Consider the following 21,538-nt stretch of genomic DNA (forward strand, 5'->3'; position numbering starts at 1 on the left):
ATACTTTTGTTACTTAAGTATCATAAATGTATCTTTCCATATAGCTGGACTCTTTCAGTGATCTTTAGAGAATGATAGTAGGCTTTCCAAATATGTCTTTCAGACTGTAATAAAAATAAGATTATGTTTCTCCTTGGACAACATTTAAAAAATATTTTTCTGAGTGTAAAGATACTCCTGTAATCCCCACTACTCAGAAGGTGTACAAAGAGAGATTGCTAGTTCCAAATCAACTCTAGTAAAGTTAACAAGATACAACCTCAAAAATAAAATAACAATAAAGAGGGTAGTGGCATAGTGTTAGTGCTATAGTGCTTTGCTTAGCATGTATGAGGACCCGAGTTCAATCCTAGGTACTGCAAAAAAAAGAAAAGCATATAGAAGTTTTCAAATATATATACAAAGGACAATGCTATTATTTTTTTTACATACTCCCTTAACAGTAAGATTCAAGGTTTTATTTTGTTTTTTATCTGTCATATCTCTTATTCTTTTGATTTTAGTGTATATAAGCATTTTCTAGGAATTATGTCATCTCACTTCTAAATACTTCAGAATATATTTCTTTAAAATTTGAACTTTTTCGGGTTATGGTGGTACACACCTGTAATCCCAGCTTCTTGCAAAGTGGAGATTAGGAAGGTTTTAATTTGATTTGATTTTGGCTCTGAGAAACAGTACTTGAGAGGTATAGCATAAAAAAGAGTATCACAGTCCAAAATCAGCCCTAGAATAAAAGCATAAGTTCCTATCTGAAGAAATAAAGTAGTAGCATGTTTAACATGGTAGGGAACCTACTTAGCAAAGCACAAAACTGAGTTTAATCCCTTATACTAAGAATAAGTCAACACTTAACTATATAACTGGACTTAAAAAATGCCACTTTGTCCTTAACACTATTAAAATTTATATTAGATGTTGATTTTTTTTTTTTTTTTTTTTTGGCCAGTCCTGGGCCTTGGACTCGGCCTGAGCACTGTCCCTGGCTTCTTCCTGCTCAAGGCTAGCACTCTGCCACTTGAGCCACAGCGCCACTTCTGGCCGTTTTCTGTATATGTGGTGCTGGGGAATCGAACCCAGGGCCTCATGTATACACGGCAAGCACTCTTGCCACTAGGCCATATTCCCAGCCCCCTAAATGTTGATTATTTAAAATAAAGTCAACAGTTTTTAAATGATGTTGAATCAAAATTGTTACAGGCAAATTAACCCAAAACATTAAAAATATGTGTACAGTATACTTAAGTGAAGATGGAAAAGTTCCAGTATTCTAGAGAACTCACCTTGTCCCTCCCATGTTATGAGTATTATGGGAAGAGCAAGCTGACTTATTTTCTGTAATCCTGAAAATAGTAGTGAATCACCTCAGTCATTAATATCGGTGAAGGTGACAAGGAAGAATGACAGGTTATGGTCAGGATTAAGGTAGAATTTCAGTATAGCCTTCTATAACCTAATTTCCATAACTATAAGAGTTCTGTGCATGTGTGATACAATTTTACATATATATATTTATATATATATTTCCTGAAGATAGAAACTACTATCCCACTGATACTGAAATCTATGATATTTGAAATCATTTCTGTGGTATATGTACCTTTCATTGGATTATTTTTGAAAAGTTAGACACCAGTGTGTTTTATCTTCTCTCAGAATTTTTACTACCTGTAACTGACCTTTAATAAACATGTATAAAGTATAAAACACCAACTGCAAAGAGATATCGAAGCTTTGTAATAGACTTGGAAACATGAGCCGTGTAATGGTTACATATTTTAAACCGCTAAAAATAACTCTCACCTTACCTTTTTTAAATTAGGCAACAGCTATACAAGTTGGAAGGCTTATTACATGCTAGCTGTGATTTCGGTGAGTATAAGAAGCATGTGTTCAGTGGTAAAGGGAAGGCAGTTTCCTTTGGTGACTTTTACATGAGTCTCTGATTGCCTGGAGGTAGGGAGTGGGTGGAGAACAGAAATGAGGCATCTGATCTTTTTCTGCTCTCTACTTTTTTTTTTTTTTTGCTTGAATTTAGCATTTAATGGATTACTGGTTGAAGGGAAACGGATACCATTATGGTAGTGAAGGACTTGAAAGGGAAGTGTGTTTTATTGTAGGCTAGTTGCTTTTGCTTGCCAGCAATTTTTATACAGTGTAGTGAAAATACTCTATTTCTGTCCTCCTGTTTGTGTTCATCTGTCTTAAGTATAGAACATATGTATAGTTATGGTTTGGAGACAGCCGGTTCTTCACTCACTGTTGTTTCTGGACCTGTTTGTATTGACTGGTGGTGTGTGTGTGTGTGTGTGTGTGTGTGTGTGTGTGTGTGTGTGTGTGTGTTGTTGCTGCTATCATACTTTTTTCTGCTTCTTTGAATAGTAATGTTTTATTGTGTGATGCACACGTTTTACATTGCTACTTTCTGATTTTATTTGTTTTTCAGTGAGGAAGTTCTGGGGTTTGACTCAAGGACCCTTCCTTCCTTCCTTCCTTCCTTCCTTCCTTCCTTCCTTCCTTCCTTCCTTTCTTCTTTCCTTCCTTCCTTCCTTCCTTCTTCCCTCCCTCGCTCCTTCCTTCCCTCCCTCTCACTCTCTTCTATCTCTCCCCCCTTTTCTTTCTTTTGCCTTAGTTATTCTTCAAGCAGGGTCTCATACTTCCTGCCTGGGCAAGGGTAGCCTGTGATCTTCCTATCTATGCCTCCCACATAGCTAAATGTGCTAATCCTTGCTTCAGCTACAAAGTTTTACTTTTTACTTAGGCAGATCGCAAACCTAATCACCTCCTGAGTAGCAGAAATTATCTGTATGAACTGCAATGTCCACCTGAATTTCTTAAATTTTTTAGATATGTGTTAAGTTGAATTCTAGCATGTGCAAAGGCCTGTTAAGAGTTTTGTTGCAGTAATTTTAGAGATTATAGAAGAAATAGGTAATTTCAAGGTATAATTGGTTGTAAATTTAATAGGACTCTAATGGATAAGATATGAGTGGTTTTGCCTTGATATCACTGTAACTGATTTTAGTACCCTGGATATTGTATATATGTGTATTGGAACTAGGGAAGGGAAAGGGAATTGCAAAATTGAGAGACAAAGGATAAAAAGACAAACCAGTGCATTAGCAATACTTACAAAACTATATGGTGTAAACCAACTGTACAACTCATTGGGGAGGGAAATGAGGTGGAGGGAGGCGGATGGGGGAGATGAGGGAGGAAGTAACAAGTTGGATAAGAAATGTACTCACTGCCTTATGTATGAAACTGTAACCTCTCTGTACATCACTTTAACAATAAAGAAGTGGGGAAAAAAAGGCAAATGAGAAATAATGTAGACCACATGGACTGATTTGAGAAGCAATGAAAAGATATTGCTGGTACTAGCTAGCAATTCTTCTGTTCTTCTGAGCATAGATGTTAGCCAGTTTGTCTAGCAAGATCTGGAATGCAAAGAAAAACTAGATAAGGCTTTTGGAGTGGATATGGCTTATTAACAAGGAATTGAAGTAATCATGTCTAAGAAGAGATACATGGAGAAGAGCTGACTTGGGACTGGGTTTTGAGGCTTCTTTTTTAATAGAACTAAGGAGCCAGTAAAGAAGATGTGGAAGAAAGGGCACAAGACAAAAAAAGCTAGCAGTTTGTGGCTCAGTGAAGCCAGGTATGGTTTGTGCTACTTTGAGGGTCAGGTAATGTCCATTACACTGCTAGTATTATTGATGACCTTCACAAGAGCGGCTTTTGGAGAAATAGTGTGGGTATTAACCATGGGAATCATTGGAGAAAGTTACAAGATAACCACTGCAGAGATAGCCTGCATAATTACTGCTCAGTGTGCACTGAAAGTTATTCAGGTTATGATTAACATTGTCTTTTGGTTTCAGGGAAGATATCCAACCTACACAGCACAGCAGACAATATTAGGCAGCAGTGTGTGACCTTTCTCCATTATGTTAAAGTTTTCATCTTCAGGTAGGATGGCAAGTGAACTTACTGTATGTCTTTCTGTGGGTATATTCTTCCAGACTTGGTTTATTTCTTCTTGTCACTTTTTAGGTGTCTGAAAGTGCAGGCTGCTGAAGACCAAGTTCCCCTCCATCCCTATGAAGCTTCAGAGGCTCAGCTTCCCTCAATGCTGATTGATGAACTTCATGGATTACTTTTATATATTGGTCATCTACATGAACTTCCCAGTATTAATCTAGGAGCCTTTGTAAATCAAAACCATATTAAGGTTTGCCATTTTAAAATTGAATTACCAGGTTTTTCTTCCCATAGAGAATATTTCATTAAAAACAAAATAAATTAGTTAAGAATGAACTCTGGCATTGGGCATTGGTGGCTAACTACTCAGGAGGCTGAGATGAGAGGATTTCAGTTCAAAGCCAGCCCAGGCAGAAAACACCAAAAAGCTAGGACAGGTATGGTACCAATCTTGAATGAAAAAGCTAAGCAAGAGCACCAGGTCCTGCATACAAGCTCAAGTACTAACACGTACACACAGAAACCCACTGCCTGAGATGAAATTCTAGTCTCTTTATTATATGTTTTTGGACTTGTAAGATCTCTTGCATCCCCATCTGCTTAACTTATGTAACTTTTCTAAGGTTTTAAGAATTAAGTATGTGTTGCATAGTTCTGTGGGTGGGGTTGGGAAGGAGGGAATGGGAGAGAATGAGGGAACAGATGACAGTACACAAAAAGAAATGTACTTATTACCTAAGTATGTAAATGTAACCATGCTGTATATCACCTCTAAAACAGCAATAAAGTAAATTTAGAAAAAAAAGTAAATCTCAGCCTTCTGTATAACTAAGCTTATAGCCATGAACCCTTAAGATCATTTTGAAATATAAAAGGCATGTATTGCAAATTTATGGTGTTATCCTTTCCCCTTTTTTGTTTTGTGTGGAAAAACAGAACTCATATTGTTCACAGTTAAATATTTTTAATTGGTAATTTTTAAGAGCAAAATTACCAATGGCATGTTTCCTGCATAGAATGAAAGGTAAACACTTTGTAAAAAATATGACATGGGTAATAAATATAATTTCCTAAAACAAGAAGTATGATAATATATCTAAAGTACTTTCACCAGCATTTATTAAATCAATGGTTCTTGTCTTTCTATTTAATAGTATAAATGTTTTATAAGTATCAAGTTAAGTGATCTTTATTTTAAACACTTCGTAGTTTCTTTTTCATTGATGAAAGTTTAGGAAAGATGTGTAGTGAGGAAAATCACCTTATTGAGAAAAAATTATGGGGCTGGGGATATGGCTTAGTGGTAAAGTGCTTGCCTCGTATACATGAAGCACAGGGTTCAATTCCTTAGCACCACATATATAGAAAAAGCCAGAAGTAGCGCTGTGGCTCAGGGAGTAGAGTGCTAGCCTTGAGCAAAAAGAAGCCAGGTACAGTGCTGAGACCCAGAGTTCATGCCCCAGGACTGGCAAAAAAAAAAAAGAAAAAAATTATGTTTCTGGGTTGAAGATATACTCTGCAGTGGAGTGCTTGCCTGGCCTGCTCAAAGCCCCAGGTTTAATCTTTACCACTGCAAACAAACCAAAACAAAAAACTACTATCAAAGCTGCAGTGTACATCATTATGTATATTCTGATTTTTTGAAATGTATTTGAGATACTTTTAATTATGTCATTTTATTTCCTAATGGTGATAATCTTTCACTTTGAAGTTTTGTTTTGTTTTAATGGTATTGATGCTAGATGTATCATCTATTTATTGCAGAGCTATGCCTATGTCTCCAGCCCTGGGGTTTGGATTTTAAAATTTGATTTAGAGAAATCTTTACTGTAGAAGTCCGTTCCTGCTGTCCCACTGTCTTAAAGCAATGAATAGAAACACGTTATGCCATTCAACTATCTCTAGTGAAAGAATCCTCTAGGAAATAAGGCAGATGAGCTTTTGAGCAGTTATGTAATTTGGCTCTATATTCTGTCTTTATGGAGTCTTACAATATGCTAAAAAGTATCTGGTAAAGTATTATGTATTATTAATCATAGTTGATATTATCATTTACAGAAATTTCCACCATCCTGGCATTTATTACATCTTCACTTAGATATCCATTGGCAGGTGCTAGAAATTCTTCACTTGCTTGGTGAAAAATTGAGTAAGTTGATGGATTTCTGATTCATATTCTTTTACTAAAATTTAAACTTTTATTTTAAAAATAACGTAAGTAATGGTATGCCAATGCTACCTTTAATTCCACCAGTCTGGAGGCTGAGACAGGAGAATCACAAATTTGAGGTCAATCTGGGCTAAATGATACCTAGTCTTAAGTAACAAAGAAGGAAGGATAGGAGTGAAGAAAAGAGAAAGGAAGAGGGGGATTACATAAGTTATATATACTTATAAGTTATATACACTTAATATATATATACTTATGTATATATTTTAAGTCAAATAATAACCAAAAATTGAAAGCTTTAGTCTTTTTTGTAAAGGCTTTGGGAATGGCTTGGTCATTGATTTTTGTGTTAATATATATTTGTAATATGAGGTTTCATTATGGTATTTCCATACAAGCACACAGTGTACTTTGAAAAAATCGATCTCCCACACTAGTTTTTCATTCTTCCCTTCTTTTCTCCCTCATTTTCTTTATGCTACATATACATTTGCACATATACACAAATATCCTTCAATTTTCTTATCCCTATATTAGTATACAGGTATAAAAATCAATAGAATTTTGTTTTTGTCTACAAATGGTATACTCTTGCCTTATATAATACCATCACATAAATGGTATAACCTTACATTTTAGGTTTTTTTGACAAATGTTATGTTAGTATACTAATTCTACTTTATTTAAGCCTGAATGTTTTATGGATCCTTTATACTTACCTTTGTCTAGTTTTTGAGCATTAAATAATTTCTAAATCATGCTTCACTGAACATATATAAATAGACTTTTTATACATTATTCTGTAAAATAGATTCTTAGAAGTGCAATGGAACATTGTAGTTTTGGTATTGTGTATGCTGTTGTTCCGCTTTATATTAAATCTTAGCCAGCTTATATAAATTGTGAGTTCTCTTAGCTATAAAGAATACTATTTTCTGACCAGTAACAAATTATATTCATACTTTTTGTGTTTGTGATTTCCTAGTTGCCCATAAAGTTAAACATCTTAACATAATTTTATTGTCCATTTATTAGTGGAAAACAATCCTTTCTCTTATATTGCCTCTATTGACCTTGCTGTTTGGTATTTAACATCTTTTACCACACTAGTATTTAGATTATAAATACATCCATTTCCTTAGTACTTACATACAAACATACAAAGATGTCCATATAATTTCCTCTTATGATGACTATATTTTACACACTTACTTTGAACAATATTTAAGTGGACTATATGACAAAGGAATACTTTTTCTTGTTACCTTTTTATGTTCTGTTTAATGCCATAAAACAATTGCGGGGCTGGGGATATAGCCTAGTGGCAAGAGTGCCTGCCTCGGATACACGAGGCCCTAGGTTCGATTCCCCAGCACCACATATACAGAAAATGGCCAGAAGCGGCGCTGTGGCTCAAGTGGCAGAGTGCTAGCCTTGAGCGGGAAGAAGCCAGGGACAGTGCTCAGGCCCTGAGTCCAAGGCCCAGGACTGGCCAAAAAAAAAAAAAAAAAAAAAAAAAAAAAAAAACAATTGAATATACTCAGTTGATTAGTATTAAAAGAATTATGTATTAGATGACAAGTTACTAATGGTGAGTGGTATTTTTTGGTATTTACTCTCATTAAGTGTTGCAACATTAATGCTTTTAAAAAATAGACTTATGAGGACAAGAGAAGTTCATTAAATTATATGTAGAAGAGCTGAAAATGTTTTCTATGTAATGTCAATACTCATGTAAAGAAGCTGCTGTTCTCAAATGTAAACAAAAATAATTTTTTCTTTTTTTAGAATTTAAAAAAGTATAATTTTATTCTTGAATTAGTAAAACTTTCTGTACAGAATTTATTTTGTTACTTTTCAGAACAAGTTGTGTATAGTCATCAGTTTGTCAATCTGGCAGGTGATAATTTAACCAATGTTGGCCTATTTGAAGAACATTGTGAAAATCTTCTTTATGATTTGATAAGCCTGTCACTCAACAGGTATGACAAGGTAATGTGTTAAGTGTTATTTATGGTTTTCATACTTCATTATTAGTAGTCCTTTGTGTATTTGTTTAATCTCTACCCTGCTTCTGTGAGATTGTGTAGCAATTGTCATGAAAGGGCTTTAGTCTATGCCATATAATCTGGTCAATGGCTGATTTCTTTTCATTTAAGGCTAAATAGTATTCCCTTGTAAGCATTTGTCACATTTTCTTCGTTAATTGATCCATTGGTGAATACATAGGTTGATTCCTTGTTTGGCTGTTGTGAATAATTGAATATGATTTTGTTCTCATTCTGCAGTTTGCTTTGCTGAAAAATACTGTTTGCTTTTTTGTTTGATATCCCATTCATCTGTTTTTACTTTTGTTGCCTGTGCTTTCCTAGGTGAGAAATAATGCCCAGACCAGTGTCATAGAGCTTTCTTCTCTGTGCATTCTTGTGTACTTTTACAGTATTTGGCCTCTCATTTAAGTCTTTAATCCATGAGAGTCTAAATTACACTTAACTTATACATATATACAGTTTTCCCAGAGGTGTTTCCTAAAGAGTGTCCTTGGACCTCTGTTCAAAATCAATTAATTGCTTGTAAATTCATGGACTTAAGTCTGTGTGTATGACTTATAGTTCTTTTGGGCTTTACGTGTGTGTGTGTGTGTGTATGTGTGCATGTGTTCCCGCTTGCTGGTCATAGGACTTGAACTCAGGGCCTGGGCATGCTGTCCCTGAGCTTTTGTACTCAAGGCTAAGTGATTTACCATAACTCCCACTTCTGGCTTTTTGGTGGTTTGTTAGAGATAAGTGTCTCACACACTTTTCTGCCCTGGCTGGGTTTGAACTGTAGTCTCCATAACTTAGCCTCCTTAGTAGCTAGGATGATAGGCATTAACCACCTGTGCCTGGCTTTATACCAAATACCTGATGTTTTAATTACTGTAATTTTATAGTTTATTTTGAATCCAGGAAATACAGTGTCTCTAGAGATTTTTTTTTTTGGTGTTGTTGTTGTTGTTTATTGTTTGGGCTGTTTGGGGTCAGTTTGTGTATCCATACAAATATTCTCATTTCTTTTTCTCTATTTCTGTAAAAATGTCTTCAATATTTTGTAGAAATTACATTGAAACTGTTGAATACTTGTGGGTAGTAAAGACATTTCAATGATACTAAATCCTTCCAGTCCATGAACAAAGATGGATATCTTTTCATGTATTGGGTCTTTTTCAGATGGTTTCTTTTATCATTTTGTAGCAATTTAGTATACCACTCTTCTCCTACCTGGTTAAATTTATTCCTGAGTATTTCTGATAGCTATTATGAATGGGGTCATTATCAGTTATTGATCATAGAAAGACAATGAGGATCTTTGTATTTTGATGTTATATCCTGCAACATTAATGAATTTACTAGTTAAAATAATTTGAGCAAATATCTTAGCATTTCCTTTATATAAAGGTATTGCAAGCCAGATGTGGCACATGTTTGTAATCCTACTACTTCCCACAACTAAGGAGGTTAAGTCTAAAGATTGCAATCCAGTATGGGATACCTGTCTTAAAAAATGGGAAGAAAAAAAGACTACAATCTGCAAAAAGTGACAATTTAACCTCTTCCTTTTAAATTTGTATATTTCTTATATCTATATCTGTACCTAATTGTTCTGTCTAGAACTTCCAGTAATATCTTACCAGTCAATCAGTCTCTTCTATTTTATGGTAGAAATGTACATGTAACATGTGAAATTGAATAGGTTATGAATGTCAATGTTCTAGTTATACTTGTAATTACAGTATACTTGTCTGAATTGCCTAGTATCATTTAAGGTATTTTTTATTGAAATGGCACATAATTTGGAAGTTATATATATTACATCTTATAAGACTATTTGCTATGCTTTGTTGTAAATTCAAGTTTATTTTCTAACATTTTCATTAATTCTTTAGTGTGGCAGACAGATTAGATTTAGGTCATCACACTATGATGCTAAGGCTCAATTTAACTAATTCTACTTGTTTTGTAAATAAAGTTTTGTTAGAACACAGCCTTCTCCATTTTTCTCCCATTTACTTCAGAGGCTGAGGACAGTAGCTGTGGCAGAGATTGTATTTAAAATGAAGTCCAAATATTTACTATTTTTGTCTTTATTGAAAAATTTTGTTGACACTAGATCTATAAAGTTAGAGGCTATTTGTGTCTTAGTTAAGAATTAGATTTATTTGTACTTTTTTTCCCCAAGGAAATTTCTTTGAAAAGTGAAATGTCTTTCATAAAGAAGTCTGTACAGTTGTGATTAAATTTTATCTACATTTGTGACATGTAAAAGTCTACTCTTGAAAATAACTGATTTAGTTCTTTTTCTACAGGTTAGGCCTCCTGAAGCTTTAACGAGTCATCCCTGCCCCTGTGCGTGCATTAAAGAATTATGGGTTCTACTCATTCATCTCCTAGACCACAGAAGCAAATGGTCTCTTTCGGAAGTAAGTTTGAAAAGATGTCTAGTTACTGTTGCCAACTCTTACATTGATTTTTTTCAGTGTGTTTGGCCAAGAAAAATCTTCCTTATTTTATGGTATGACAGTAACAGCCACCAAATAAGGAATTAAATTAATTTTGAGTATCTACTGCTTTTTTGTTGTTTTTCAAGACTGGGACTCAAACTAGGTATCTGATGCTCCCACTCATTGGCTGGCACTCTATCACCTAAGCCACTCCTACTTACTCCTCTACTTCATTTTTTTTTTTTTTTTTTGGCCAGTCCTGGGCCTTGGACTCAGGGCCTGAGCACTGTCCCTGGCTTCTTCCCGCTCAAGGCTAGCACTCTGCCACTTGAGCCACAGCGCCGCTTCTGGCCGTTTTCTGTATATGTGGTGCTGGGGAATCGAACCTAGGGCCTCGTGTATCCGAGGCAGGCACTCTTGCCACTAGGCTATATCCCCAGCCCCTTCTACTTCATTTTTAATCCTAACTTAGTAATAAGAAAAATCAAGTAGTACAGAATTCGAATGTCCCATTTTTACTAATTAATTAATTTCCTATCAGAAATCTTTTAGGATAAAATACTTAAATAACTTAGGTAACAGAAAAAAGCTATAGTCAGAAAAAGTGGAAGATTTAGGTTTGGGGTGAAAAGAGTTTCACTGGATATTTAAGTTGCTGTTATTTAAATTTTTAATGTATTTTATTGTTATTATAGAGGGGTTAGTTACATAAGTCAGGTAATGAGAACAGTTCTTTTTTTTTTTTGCCAGTCTTGGAGATTGGACTCAGGGCCCGAGCACTGCCCCTGACTTCTTTTTGCTCAAGGCTAGCACTCTACCTCTGAGTCACAGCGCCACTTCCAGCTTTTTCTGTTTTATGTAGTGCTGAGCAATCGAACCCAAGGCTTCATGTGAGACAAGCACTCTGCCCACTAGGCAACATTCCCAGCCCCCTGTTATTTAATCTTATACTGACTTATTCAAAGAGTAGAGACAAGCAGGAAGGGAAGGATGGGAAATTTTCTTCCAATTCATTTTGAGTCAGAGCTTCAGAAGGGAGCTTTGAATTTATAACATTTCTTAAAAAAAAAAAAACCAGGAGGAAATACATACAAATAGGATATTACAAATTATACTAACATGTTTTATGCTGTATGGAAAAATCTTTGGAGTTTTTTTTAGGAGCTTTTGATATTTTCAGTTTTCTATAATTTGAAGTTTGGGTGTTGCAGTCTAATTTAATAAAAATTATATTTTTGCGGCTTTACGTACACTTTTTTGTTTGTTTTGTCATGATTTTAGCAGAAAAGTAAATTTCATGTGTTTTTGCCTATCAAGATTGATTTTTCTCCTGGCAGTTTGATTTGTCACAGTAAAATTTGGCTTCTAAAATGAGAGCTAAATGTTATAAAATCTCAAGTCAGTTATTTATTTTGAGTTGGTACTAGGGCTTGAATGCAAGTTGTGGTGCAGTCTCTCAGCCTTTTCACTAAAGGCTGATGATCTACCACTGGAATTATATCTCTGCTTCCGGTTTTTTTGGTGGCTAGTTGGAGATAAGAGTCTCACAGACTTTTGTTTAGGCTGACTTTGAACCATAGTCCTCACATCTCAGCCTCCTGAGTAGTTAGGATTGTAAGTCTGAGCTACAGGTAGCCAGCTTCAGAAATCCTTTTTTTGTTTTCGGTTATTTACCATTTGAAAAATTTCTTCAGTAGAATAAACATTTTTTTTCATTTTCTGTAAACCCAATTAGCTAGGCACAGGGTCTCATGTCTATGATCCCAGCTACACTACTGTAGAGAGATACGCGTAACTAGGAGGATTGTAGTCTGAGGCTATTCCTGGGCAAATTTGAGATTTTATCTGAAAAATAACTAATGACAAAAGACTAGAGAACAGCTCAAGTAGGATCACACTTGCTTTGCAAACCCAGTATTGCCAGTAAAAAATAAATAAGCAACACAGATAGATAGGTAGATAGATAGATAACAAAGTTCAGAGTTAAGTTGGTACCCTAGCTATCGATAAAGTTAAGATAACATTGAAATAGAAATTCAATCCAATTTGTGTGGAAACCATATGAAAACTATGGTGATGCAGAAGTTTTATATTTGTGTACATGTATTATTGCAATCCATTTCAAATTACCTGCATTTTATGTAAAATTTCAAGCCATTCACTTCTATGTAGACAAGGATATTAAGTGGATGTCCACCCTCACATTTTCTTATATGATCTCTTTATTATGTATAACAGCTCAAGAAGATGTGGTTTCTTCTATCCCTGCTCCCTAACATGTTTATGGCACAACTGCAGAACAGTACTGCTCAGGGCCAGCAATTACAAGTTAGAAACCACTATAGCTCCTTCCACAAAGCCTTCCTACCAAGCCATGGCAGTCTGAGAAAAAACTAGTCAGAGGAGACAAGAATTAGCTCTATTAAGAATATGTAAAGTAATTGCCAATAAAGTTATCTTGCAAGTCCTAGAACTGCCTGCAGGTAAAGAACATAAAATGTGCATGTATTGGGGAGGCAGTTTTTGAAGGCAGAGTTTCTGGAGAATAGACAAAAGGAAAGTATTGGGTACTTTTGATGATTGGGTAGTATTGGAGGAAAAAAGCAAAAAATCAAGCCCTTTTTAAAATACCACCACCACCTAAAACAACCAAAAACTCATACTTACCTCTTCCAACATCTCTGTTTCTTAGTCATTTTGGAGCTGGTTGAATAAACTACTTAAAACACTCTTCAAAAAATCAAGTGATCAAAGAAAACCTCCTGTGCCTGTAATCCAGTCCAGGGATCCGTTAGGTTTTAGTTGGTGGATAATTACTCATGTAGCATCATTTTACCAGTTTGATCGCCATGGAATAGCAGACAAAATGGTAAGATTTGATTTTTCTTTATACTTTGTTGTAACAGTATGTTCTTTGTTATTTTTGTAAAACAGACTTAAAATAGCAGAAACAAATCAGATCATAATCCTGTTAGGGTAAGTTCTTTTACTGTATGATGTCTCTGTAAATAGTCATAGACCTTCTCTAAATACCTTGAAAAAAGTATCAACTTTGTTTTTGGTGTTTGATTAAAATTGTTTTATAAAAGAGGTGGTTTCTAGTCCCGGCTTTGCTTCTAAGTAGCTGTGTGACTAAGTAAATTGCTTGAGCCTTTCTGATCCTCAGTTTCTTCACCCAAAAGTCATGGGCTTGGATTTGTTCCAAAGATTCCTTTCTAAAATCTGCAAGAGTGGCAAAGGAAAAGCATATGTCTCCACAAAGGAATTAACTTATTCTTTTTTCTGAAAACCGTGTTTCCAAATTTCTTTATTCTAGATACTAGTATTGGCGCTTGAACCTGGGCCTCTGACCTTTCATACAATCATTTTTTGAGCTCCCTACCACTGGAGCCTCCAATTCTGGCCTTTTGCTGGCTGGTTGGAGAGTCTTTCCGTTTTTTTGTCTGTCTGTGCAAGCTGGCTGTAAACCATGAGTCTCAGATCTCAGCCTCTCCAGTAGCTAGGCTTACAGGCATGAGTCACTATCATCTGGCTTTAGAACACTTCTTTAGAGGTGGTTTTCCCAAATATTTTGTTTGTTCATTTATTTGTTTATTTTTGGACTGGTACTGGAGCTTGACCTCAGAGCCTTGTTCTCTAATTTGGCTTTTCTCTTCAAGGCTGGTGCTCTACCACTTAAGCTATCTTTCCATTTCCCCAAAGTTATTTAATCTGCAAAACACTATCAAGTTTGCTTCATGCAGGAAGATAGATGTTTTAACCAGTATTATTAATTTGTAGTTCAAAACACACTTTTACAGTGTTTTAGGCTTTTTATCAAAAAAGCCTTCTGATTAAAACCAACTGATTGATGTGTTTATTGAAAGCCCTATCTGTATATTATTTCTTCCACACTTAGTCTAATAAAATTTTATTTTTCTCTATCAGTCTCATAAATTCAGACTTGTAGTCCTCAACTCTAGAAATTCTGATTGGCTATTTGAGAATCTTTATTTTAAAAAGCATTTTGATTCTCATCCTTTAAGGCATAGGAGCTATTTCTTTGAATACTTTAATGGATTATGTTCCTTGATCGGCTTAGCACATTTCTTTCCTCTTTGGAATTGAACATACTCAATACCCAGAATCCCTTCATGGAGTCTGAGGGTAATTAGTATTTGCACAGCATCATAGAAAAGGACCACTCCTCAGGAAGTCCTCTAAATGACTCTTTTACCATAAATAAGGTCTTTTAGGAGACCCATGATAAAGGAAAGCAAGTCAGAAAATGCTCTGAGAAGTTCACACATAGCTCATCAGTGTATTAAAGCTGCTACCCATTTATTGAGCAAGATCAATGGAATGAATTCATAAAGAATTATATATATGTCCTTTGTTCTATTCATGCTCATATAGAGCAAGTACCTTAATTTTAGCAATTGCTGTTATTACTACAGTAGCACTTTTAATAAGTAATTTTGTGTAGTTAAAATGGTAATCTTTTACATCTTTCAATTGCTAGAATATTAGAACATAGCTGGGTACTACTAGTAGTTTATGCCTATAATCCTAGCTACTCAGGAGGCTGAGATCTGAGAATCATGTTCACAGCCAGCACAGATAGCTCTTGGAGACTCTCATCTCCAAATAACCAGCCAAAGCTGGAAGTGGAGATGTAGCTCAAGTGGCAGAGTGCCAGCCATGAAAAGCCAAGCAAAAGGACCCTGAGTTCTACCCCTAATAACTGGTCTAAAATACAGCAGAACAAGAGATAGATAGCTAGACAGGCAGATACATGAGAGGAAGGGGAGAGGAGAATGATGGCCATATTGGGGTACATTGTGTCTACATAGAAAGATGGCATAAGAAATCTCACTGTGTGCTGGTGGCTCACACCTGTAATTCTAGCTCAGCCCTCTTAGGAGGCTGAGATCTAAGGATCATGTTTCAAAACCAGCCCATGATCTAATTAGCTACAAAAAATCCAGTAATGGAGTTGTGCCTCATATTGTTAGAGTGCTAGCCTTGAGCAAAAGGACAGCACCCAGGTCCTTAGCTCAAGCCCCTATAGACCAGACACACACACCTCACTGAAAATTGTACAATTGGGATTGGGGGAGACAGGGAAAGGAAGAGCAATAGAGGAGGTAAATCTAGCTGAAGTGTAATATTTGCATGTGTGAAATACTATGGTAAAACCTTTGTACAATTAATATACACTAAAAAATTTTAAAAAACTGACAGGAAAGTAAAACAGTCTCTGTTAGAATGACAGTTGTCAACAGGAATGGGGAGGACCAATGGAGAGTTTGAATGAGCATAAATATGGTCAAAGTACATTATATAAACTTATATAAATAGAACAGTGAACCTGCTGAAATTGTTTTAAATGGGAGGGGGATGAGGGAGAATGATGGAAGGAGTTTTATCTGGGTGCTTTATATGAATTTATAGAAATATCACAATGATACTTGTACAAATAATAGAAGCTAATAAGAAATGTTGAAAGAGGCTGGGTGCTGGTGGCTTATGCTTGTTATCTTTGTTATCTTAGCTACTCAGGAGGCTGAGGTGTGAGGATTGTAGTTTGAAGCCAGCCCAGGCAGGAAAGGTCCCGAGACTTACTGCTAATAAACCAACAAATAATATGGAAGTGGAGCTGTGGTTCAAGTGGTAGAGCATTATTAGCCTTGAGCAAAAAGAAGCTTAGGGACAGCACCCAGGACTGGACCCTCTGCCCTCCCCCCAAAAGTTGAAAATTTCAAGCCCTTCAGTTATTGATAATTTTTATAAGGTGTGAAAAATACACTGCATTTTCAAAATATTTAATACATCACAGTGACTATTGAATTTTCTTTTTTTCTGCTAGACCTGGGGCTTGAACTTAAGGCCTGGGAGCTATTCTGTTGCTCTTAACACTTGAACCATAGCTCCGCATACAGCTTTTTGGTGGTTAATTGAAGATAGTGTTTCATAGACTTTCTATCAAGGCTTTGAACTGTGATCCTCAAATCTCCGCCCCATAAGTAGCTAGGAGTATAAGTGTGAGCCACCAGTATTGAGCTTTATTCAACTTTTAATATCAAGGAAGTATTCTGAAGTTGGGGAGAGGCTGATTTTGCTGGAAATGAATTGACGTGCACAGAGATGAATGATACCCTATTTTATCAGAAAATACTAGAAAATGTTAGATGATACTAGAGTTCTGTTAAGATTGTCTTTTGTATGTATGATACAGTAGCAATGTTTTATGCTTACTTTCCCTTCCAACCTATTTGCTGATTTTTTACTTTTCTTTCAAAATTGTCTTTTTGGTCAATAAATGATTATCAAATACATGAACAGAAAGGTATATTATTGGCTCATTCTTTCAGAGCAAATATATAAAATGTGAATTTAGTCTGCAATGTATTTAGATGACAAGTTTGAAAATTGCCTACTCTTCTCATGCTGTATTAGTATAGCCAAGTGTACTAGAGATTATGTAGCAATCGTGTAGTAAGCATAACTAGAAGTTATGTAGTAAGCTAAAGAAGAATCTGGTATGAGAAAAGTTAGGAAGCAATAATCATTAGTCATCTCTAGTCAGAGAAATATCTCTAGTCTTGTCACAGTATGGAAATGTCTCAGTCTTGGAATTCAAACTGATTTGCCCCAAAGGTTAATGTGAAATTTTATATTTTTCAGTAGGTTTCAGATACGATTTTTTTAATTTTAGGAGGTTCTAGAAGTTGAAGTTTTGCTATATGTGGATTTAATAATAAAATTAGACAATATCTTATAAGCCTACAAAAAATGGTATCTCAGTTCTCATATTAGGAGTTTTAGCTTTTCATACATTTCTGTTTAATGCTTTTTTCTCAACCTAAATGAGAATGCGTTACCCTGTAACAACTTGGCCTTCTATTTTAAAATCAAATACAGTTTAAAGAGGACAAGTGCTTTTAGTTAATAGTGCGGGTCAATTTTATTGGTGCTTCCTCTGCCAAGAGCATAGGGCAATCAGGCAGGTTAGCTGATGCTTTCCTTGAAACACCTTAAATAACAACCAGATAAAAGGTGTGCAATGTGACTGACAGATGAGAAGCACCAGGCTCTTCGTGTGCTGGAAGTGGAGAATTAGGAATCTTGTATATTTTTGGTGAACCTATTTAAATTAAAACTTAAATGAGGATTGTTTGTTTGTTTTGTTTTATTTATTTATTTATTTTTTGGTGCCAGTCCTGGGGTTTGAACTCAGGGCCTGGGCACTGTCTCTGAGCTTTTGTGCTCAGAATTAGTGCTACAACTTTGAGCCATATCACCATTTCAAACTTTTTAGTAGTTGGAAATAAGAAACTTAGGGAATTTTCTGCTGAGGCTGGCTTTGAACTGCAATCCTCAGATCTCAGTCTCCTGAGTTAGCTAAGATTACAGGCGGGAGCCACCGACATGTGGCATGAGTGTCTTATTTTTAATAATTGGATAAAAGATACAAACATAGCTCCAAGTAAGTGACTTCCTACCTGGAATTAACTTGATTTTTTTTTTTTTTACAAATGAGATTATAATAGTATAACTCATGTAGGAAAAAAATACTGCAGCTGCTCAAAGTTAAATTCTCTTTTGAAAGATCACTCTATCTCTCTGGTATGTATTTTTCTTAGATTTGGGTGAGGTATAATTGCTGCTATTCCTCTGATACAGTTTATATTTGTTTCGATTTTAGTCACAAAGTTGATCTACATTGCTATTGGGAAGAAGTGATTTTTACTCATTAACACTAGTTACAAAGCTAAGTCTTAAAAAATGAATGACTAAAATCAGTTACTGCTACAGAATATCATAGAGGAACAGTGGATGTTCCCAGAACAATTTCGATTTGAGTACATTCTTTGGTGCATACATAAGACTTGTATTCACTGTGAAATGAGATTTTTTTCCCCCTTTAGTTTGAAATAATATGTACTAGTTGAACAAAGAATATATATAGTACCAATGGACCAAAATGTTGTCCCTTTTGAGAGTTTTAGGGCCAACCCCCAAATTTCAGGCCTTGGGATACAATACTATTTTTACCTTTGACTCTAATTGTCCATACTTCAGAGTTCTTAGGACTAGCCTCATATTTAGTAATTTGGTTGACTCAGAACTCACTGAAACTTACTGGTTGCTGCTTATGACAGAGAAAGGATATAGATTAAAATCAGCCAGATAGGTGGCCATAGTATAAATGAAGGTAGCACTTTACAGTTTTTCCTTATTTTGGTTTAGTTTAAGCTGTTTCCAGGGCAATATGAATGTGAAATGAAGTGGAAAAAAATCTCTAGTGTAAAATAGGGTAAAATGATGTTTAAAAAAGTAGACATACATATAAAGATTATTTTGGTTAAATTTGATATTAGAACTTAGACATTTGTTAAAACATTTATAATCCAACTGGTGCCTGTGGCTCATGACTAATTCTAGCCACTCAGGAGGCTGAGAACTGGATGATTGTGGTTTGAAGCCAGGTTGGGCAGGAAACTTTGCTAGACTATCTCCATCTGGAAAAAAACGGCTGGAGGTGTGGCTCAAATGGTAGTGAGCCAATCCAGAGGCCCTGACTTCAAACCCCAATACTTCAAAAGAAGAAAGAAAGAAAGGGAGAGAGAAAGAAAGAAGGAAAGGAAGGAGGGAGAAAGGCAGGTAGGGAGGGATAATTCTATAGAAAACTTTATTTTTAGAAAACCAACAGGGACTGGGAATATGGCCTAGTGGCATATACATGAAGCCTTGGGTTCAATTCCCCAGCACCACATATACAGAAAACAGCCAAAAGTGGCGCTGTGGCTCAAGTGGCAGAGTGCTAGCCTTGAGCAAAAAGAAGCCAGAGACAGTGCTCAGGCCCTGAGTCCAAGCCCCAGGACTGGCAAAAAAAAAAAAAAAAAGAAAAACAACAAATTCTCATTAAGGTCTATACTGGTTTGGACTAATTTTAGATTATTTTTCTACCAAGTTTGTCAACTAGCTCTTTGCCAAAATATTGGAAATTCAAGCAATGCAATGCTGTCTAATGATGGAGAAAATGTGCTCTGTCATACTGATATGTAAATTATCATGCTTAATAATTTTGATGCCCTTTCTAGAAACAAATGAAGTCAAATTGGAACTTTATAGAAGAACTACTTAAACAGTCCATCACTACTCAGGTATGTATGAAACTAAGTGAGGTTATTTGTGAGTTGTGCTCCGTTTTCATGTTACAAATTTCATTTGCTAAAAATAAGCCAACTATTAATGTGACTATATTTTATTTACAAATGATAAGTTAACTGTTTTGCTGATTTAAACAACAATTTAATTATTAAAACCTTGACAATAATTAAAGGGTCAACTCAGTGTAGTTCCTGTTTGTGGATCGCTTTTAAAGATTATTATTTTTAACACTGAAATTGTCAGTTAAAGGACAGAGATAATTATCTACATTGTGATTTGGACAAAATGTATTCAACATAAGTGGTTGATACTGCAGAACTGTAAGCCATTCTCTGACCATGTGACATCAAACTAGGAGACATGAAGTAGGAGATAGGCAGTGGCATTGGAAATTCAGTTCTATCCTCGTCACAGCAGGAAGGTGACTTGCCTTGCTGAGCAATTTGTCTTACAGGCTCGAATCATATTCTAACTGATAAGGTCCTAGTTTCTGAGCACTCATTTCAAACCTTATCATTTTTCTTTCTGCAAAGCTGTTAATATAGTGCTTCATGGCCCAGAGGTCAAACCTGACCTCCTTTTAAAATAGCTTTAAGTGTGCTGCTCATCATATCTTAAACATGTATTTTAGCTCTATAAAGTTTGATAATGTAAGTTACTGTTTATGTAAAAGCATATGGAAAATTACTGTAAAGAATCTATTTTTAAATTTGGGAAATAGGTATTTTTTGTTAATAAATCTTGATTAAAATTATGTTTGTATACTTAAAGTAGTTTTGTCTTTGAAAATCATATTGCTTTAAGTTTTATTTATTTTAACTCTTGGATATGAGCTACACATTCTAGCCTAGAATGACAAAGAATTCTACACTGTGTAAGTTCTATCAGGAACTGTGTAGGCCTGATATTCTTTTAGAATATTTTTCCTAACCTCTGTAAAAGTTGTTTTTTTTAATCTTATTTAGTCTGTATTCTTTTTTGAGAACATACTAATTTAGTAACTCAGAAAGTTTCTCATGTATATTTGGAGTGGGGCAGTGGTGGGATTTTGATCTCTGGGCTTCCTACTTGCTAGGCAAATACTGTATCAACCCCTTCTTGCTTGTTTTAGTGACTTTTTGAATAAAGTCACCTTTTTCCACAGGGCTAGTTGCCCCACGATCCTCCAACTTATATCTTTTGCATAGCTGAACCAAACCCAGCTTTTCTGTTGATGTTTTCTCAAAACTTGTAGCCTAGGCCTGAAACCATGATCCTTCTGATCTCTATCTCTAAAGTATCTGTGATTGCAGGCATACGTGGACCCCTCTCTTGTTTTTGGTTTGGTTTTGTTCGTGGGTATGGAGGCTGAACTCAGGGTTTGGGCTTGCTCACAACTGGTTCTCTATCATACTTGAGCCACACCATTAGTCTGGCACTTTGCTAATTAACTCTGCCTGTGCTAGCTTTATTTAGTAATCCTCCATGTCTCTGCCTCCTGTGTAGAATAGTTAGTCATGAGGCACTGATGGCTAGTGTGTATATTTAATTTTATGAATATAAGAGAAGTGATTGTAAAATAAGTGTATATGTCCAATGGTGTCACTCATTAAGTTTTCTGTGGTTATGTGAGACAAGGTCTCACTACGTAGCTCAGGCTGTCCTGAAACTCATGATCCTCCTTCATCAGGTTCCTAAGTGCTGGGATTAAAGGCAAGTGTCTCGAAACAGTCTTTGCTTTAATTCAGAATCAATGCCTTAAATAGCTA

At 35.5% G+C, this 21,538-nt stretch overlaps 1 protein-coding gene across 6 annotated transcripts in view; it reads left to right on the plus strand.

Moving 5' to 3' along the window:
• The window catches only part of Mms22l (MMS22 like, DNA repair protein), a 105,710-nt gene that overhangs the window by 2,307 nt on the left and 81,865 nt on the right, over positions 1–21,538 (plus strand). For 5 of the 6 annotated variants that reach the window (XM_048353796.1, XM_048353795.1, XM_048353799.1 and 2 more), the window contains exons 4-11: positions 1,823–1,872; positions 3,885–3,972; positions 4,057–4,234; positions 6,043–6,133; positions 8,016–8,146; positions 10,500–10,613; positions 13,327–13,503; positions 19,721–19,783. In XM_048353796.1, coding sequence (XP_048209753.1) covers positions 1,823–1,872; positions 3,885–3,972; positions 4,057–4,234; positions 6,043–6,133; positions 8,016–8,146; positions 10,500–10,613; positions 13,327–13,503; positions 19,721–19,783 — 892 coding nt within the window. The remainder of the gene's footprint in view (positions 1–1,822; positions 1,873–3,884; positions 3,973–4,056; positions 4,235–6,042; positions 6,134–8,015; positions 8,147–10,499; positions 10,614–13,326; positions 13,504–19,720; positions 19,784–21,538) is intronic. The other variant, XM_048353797.1, reaches the window with a different exon arrangement.

Source organism: Perognathus longimembris, chromosome 9 (assembly GCF_023159225.1).
Source record: "Perognathus longimembris pacificus isolate PPM17 chromosome 9, ASM2315922v1, whole genome shotgun sequence".
NCBI lineage: Eukaryota > Metazoa > Chordata > Mammalia > Rodentia > Heteromyidae > Perognathus > Perognathus longimembris.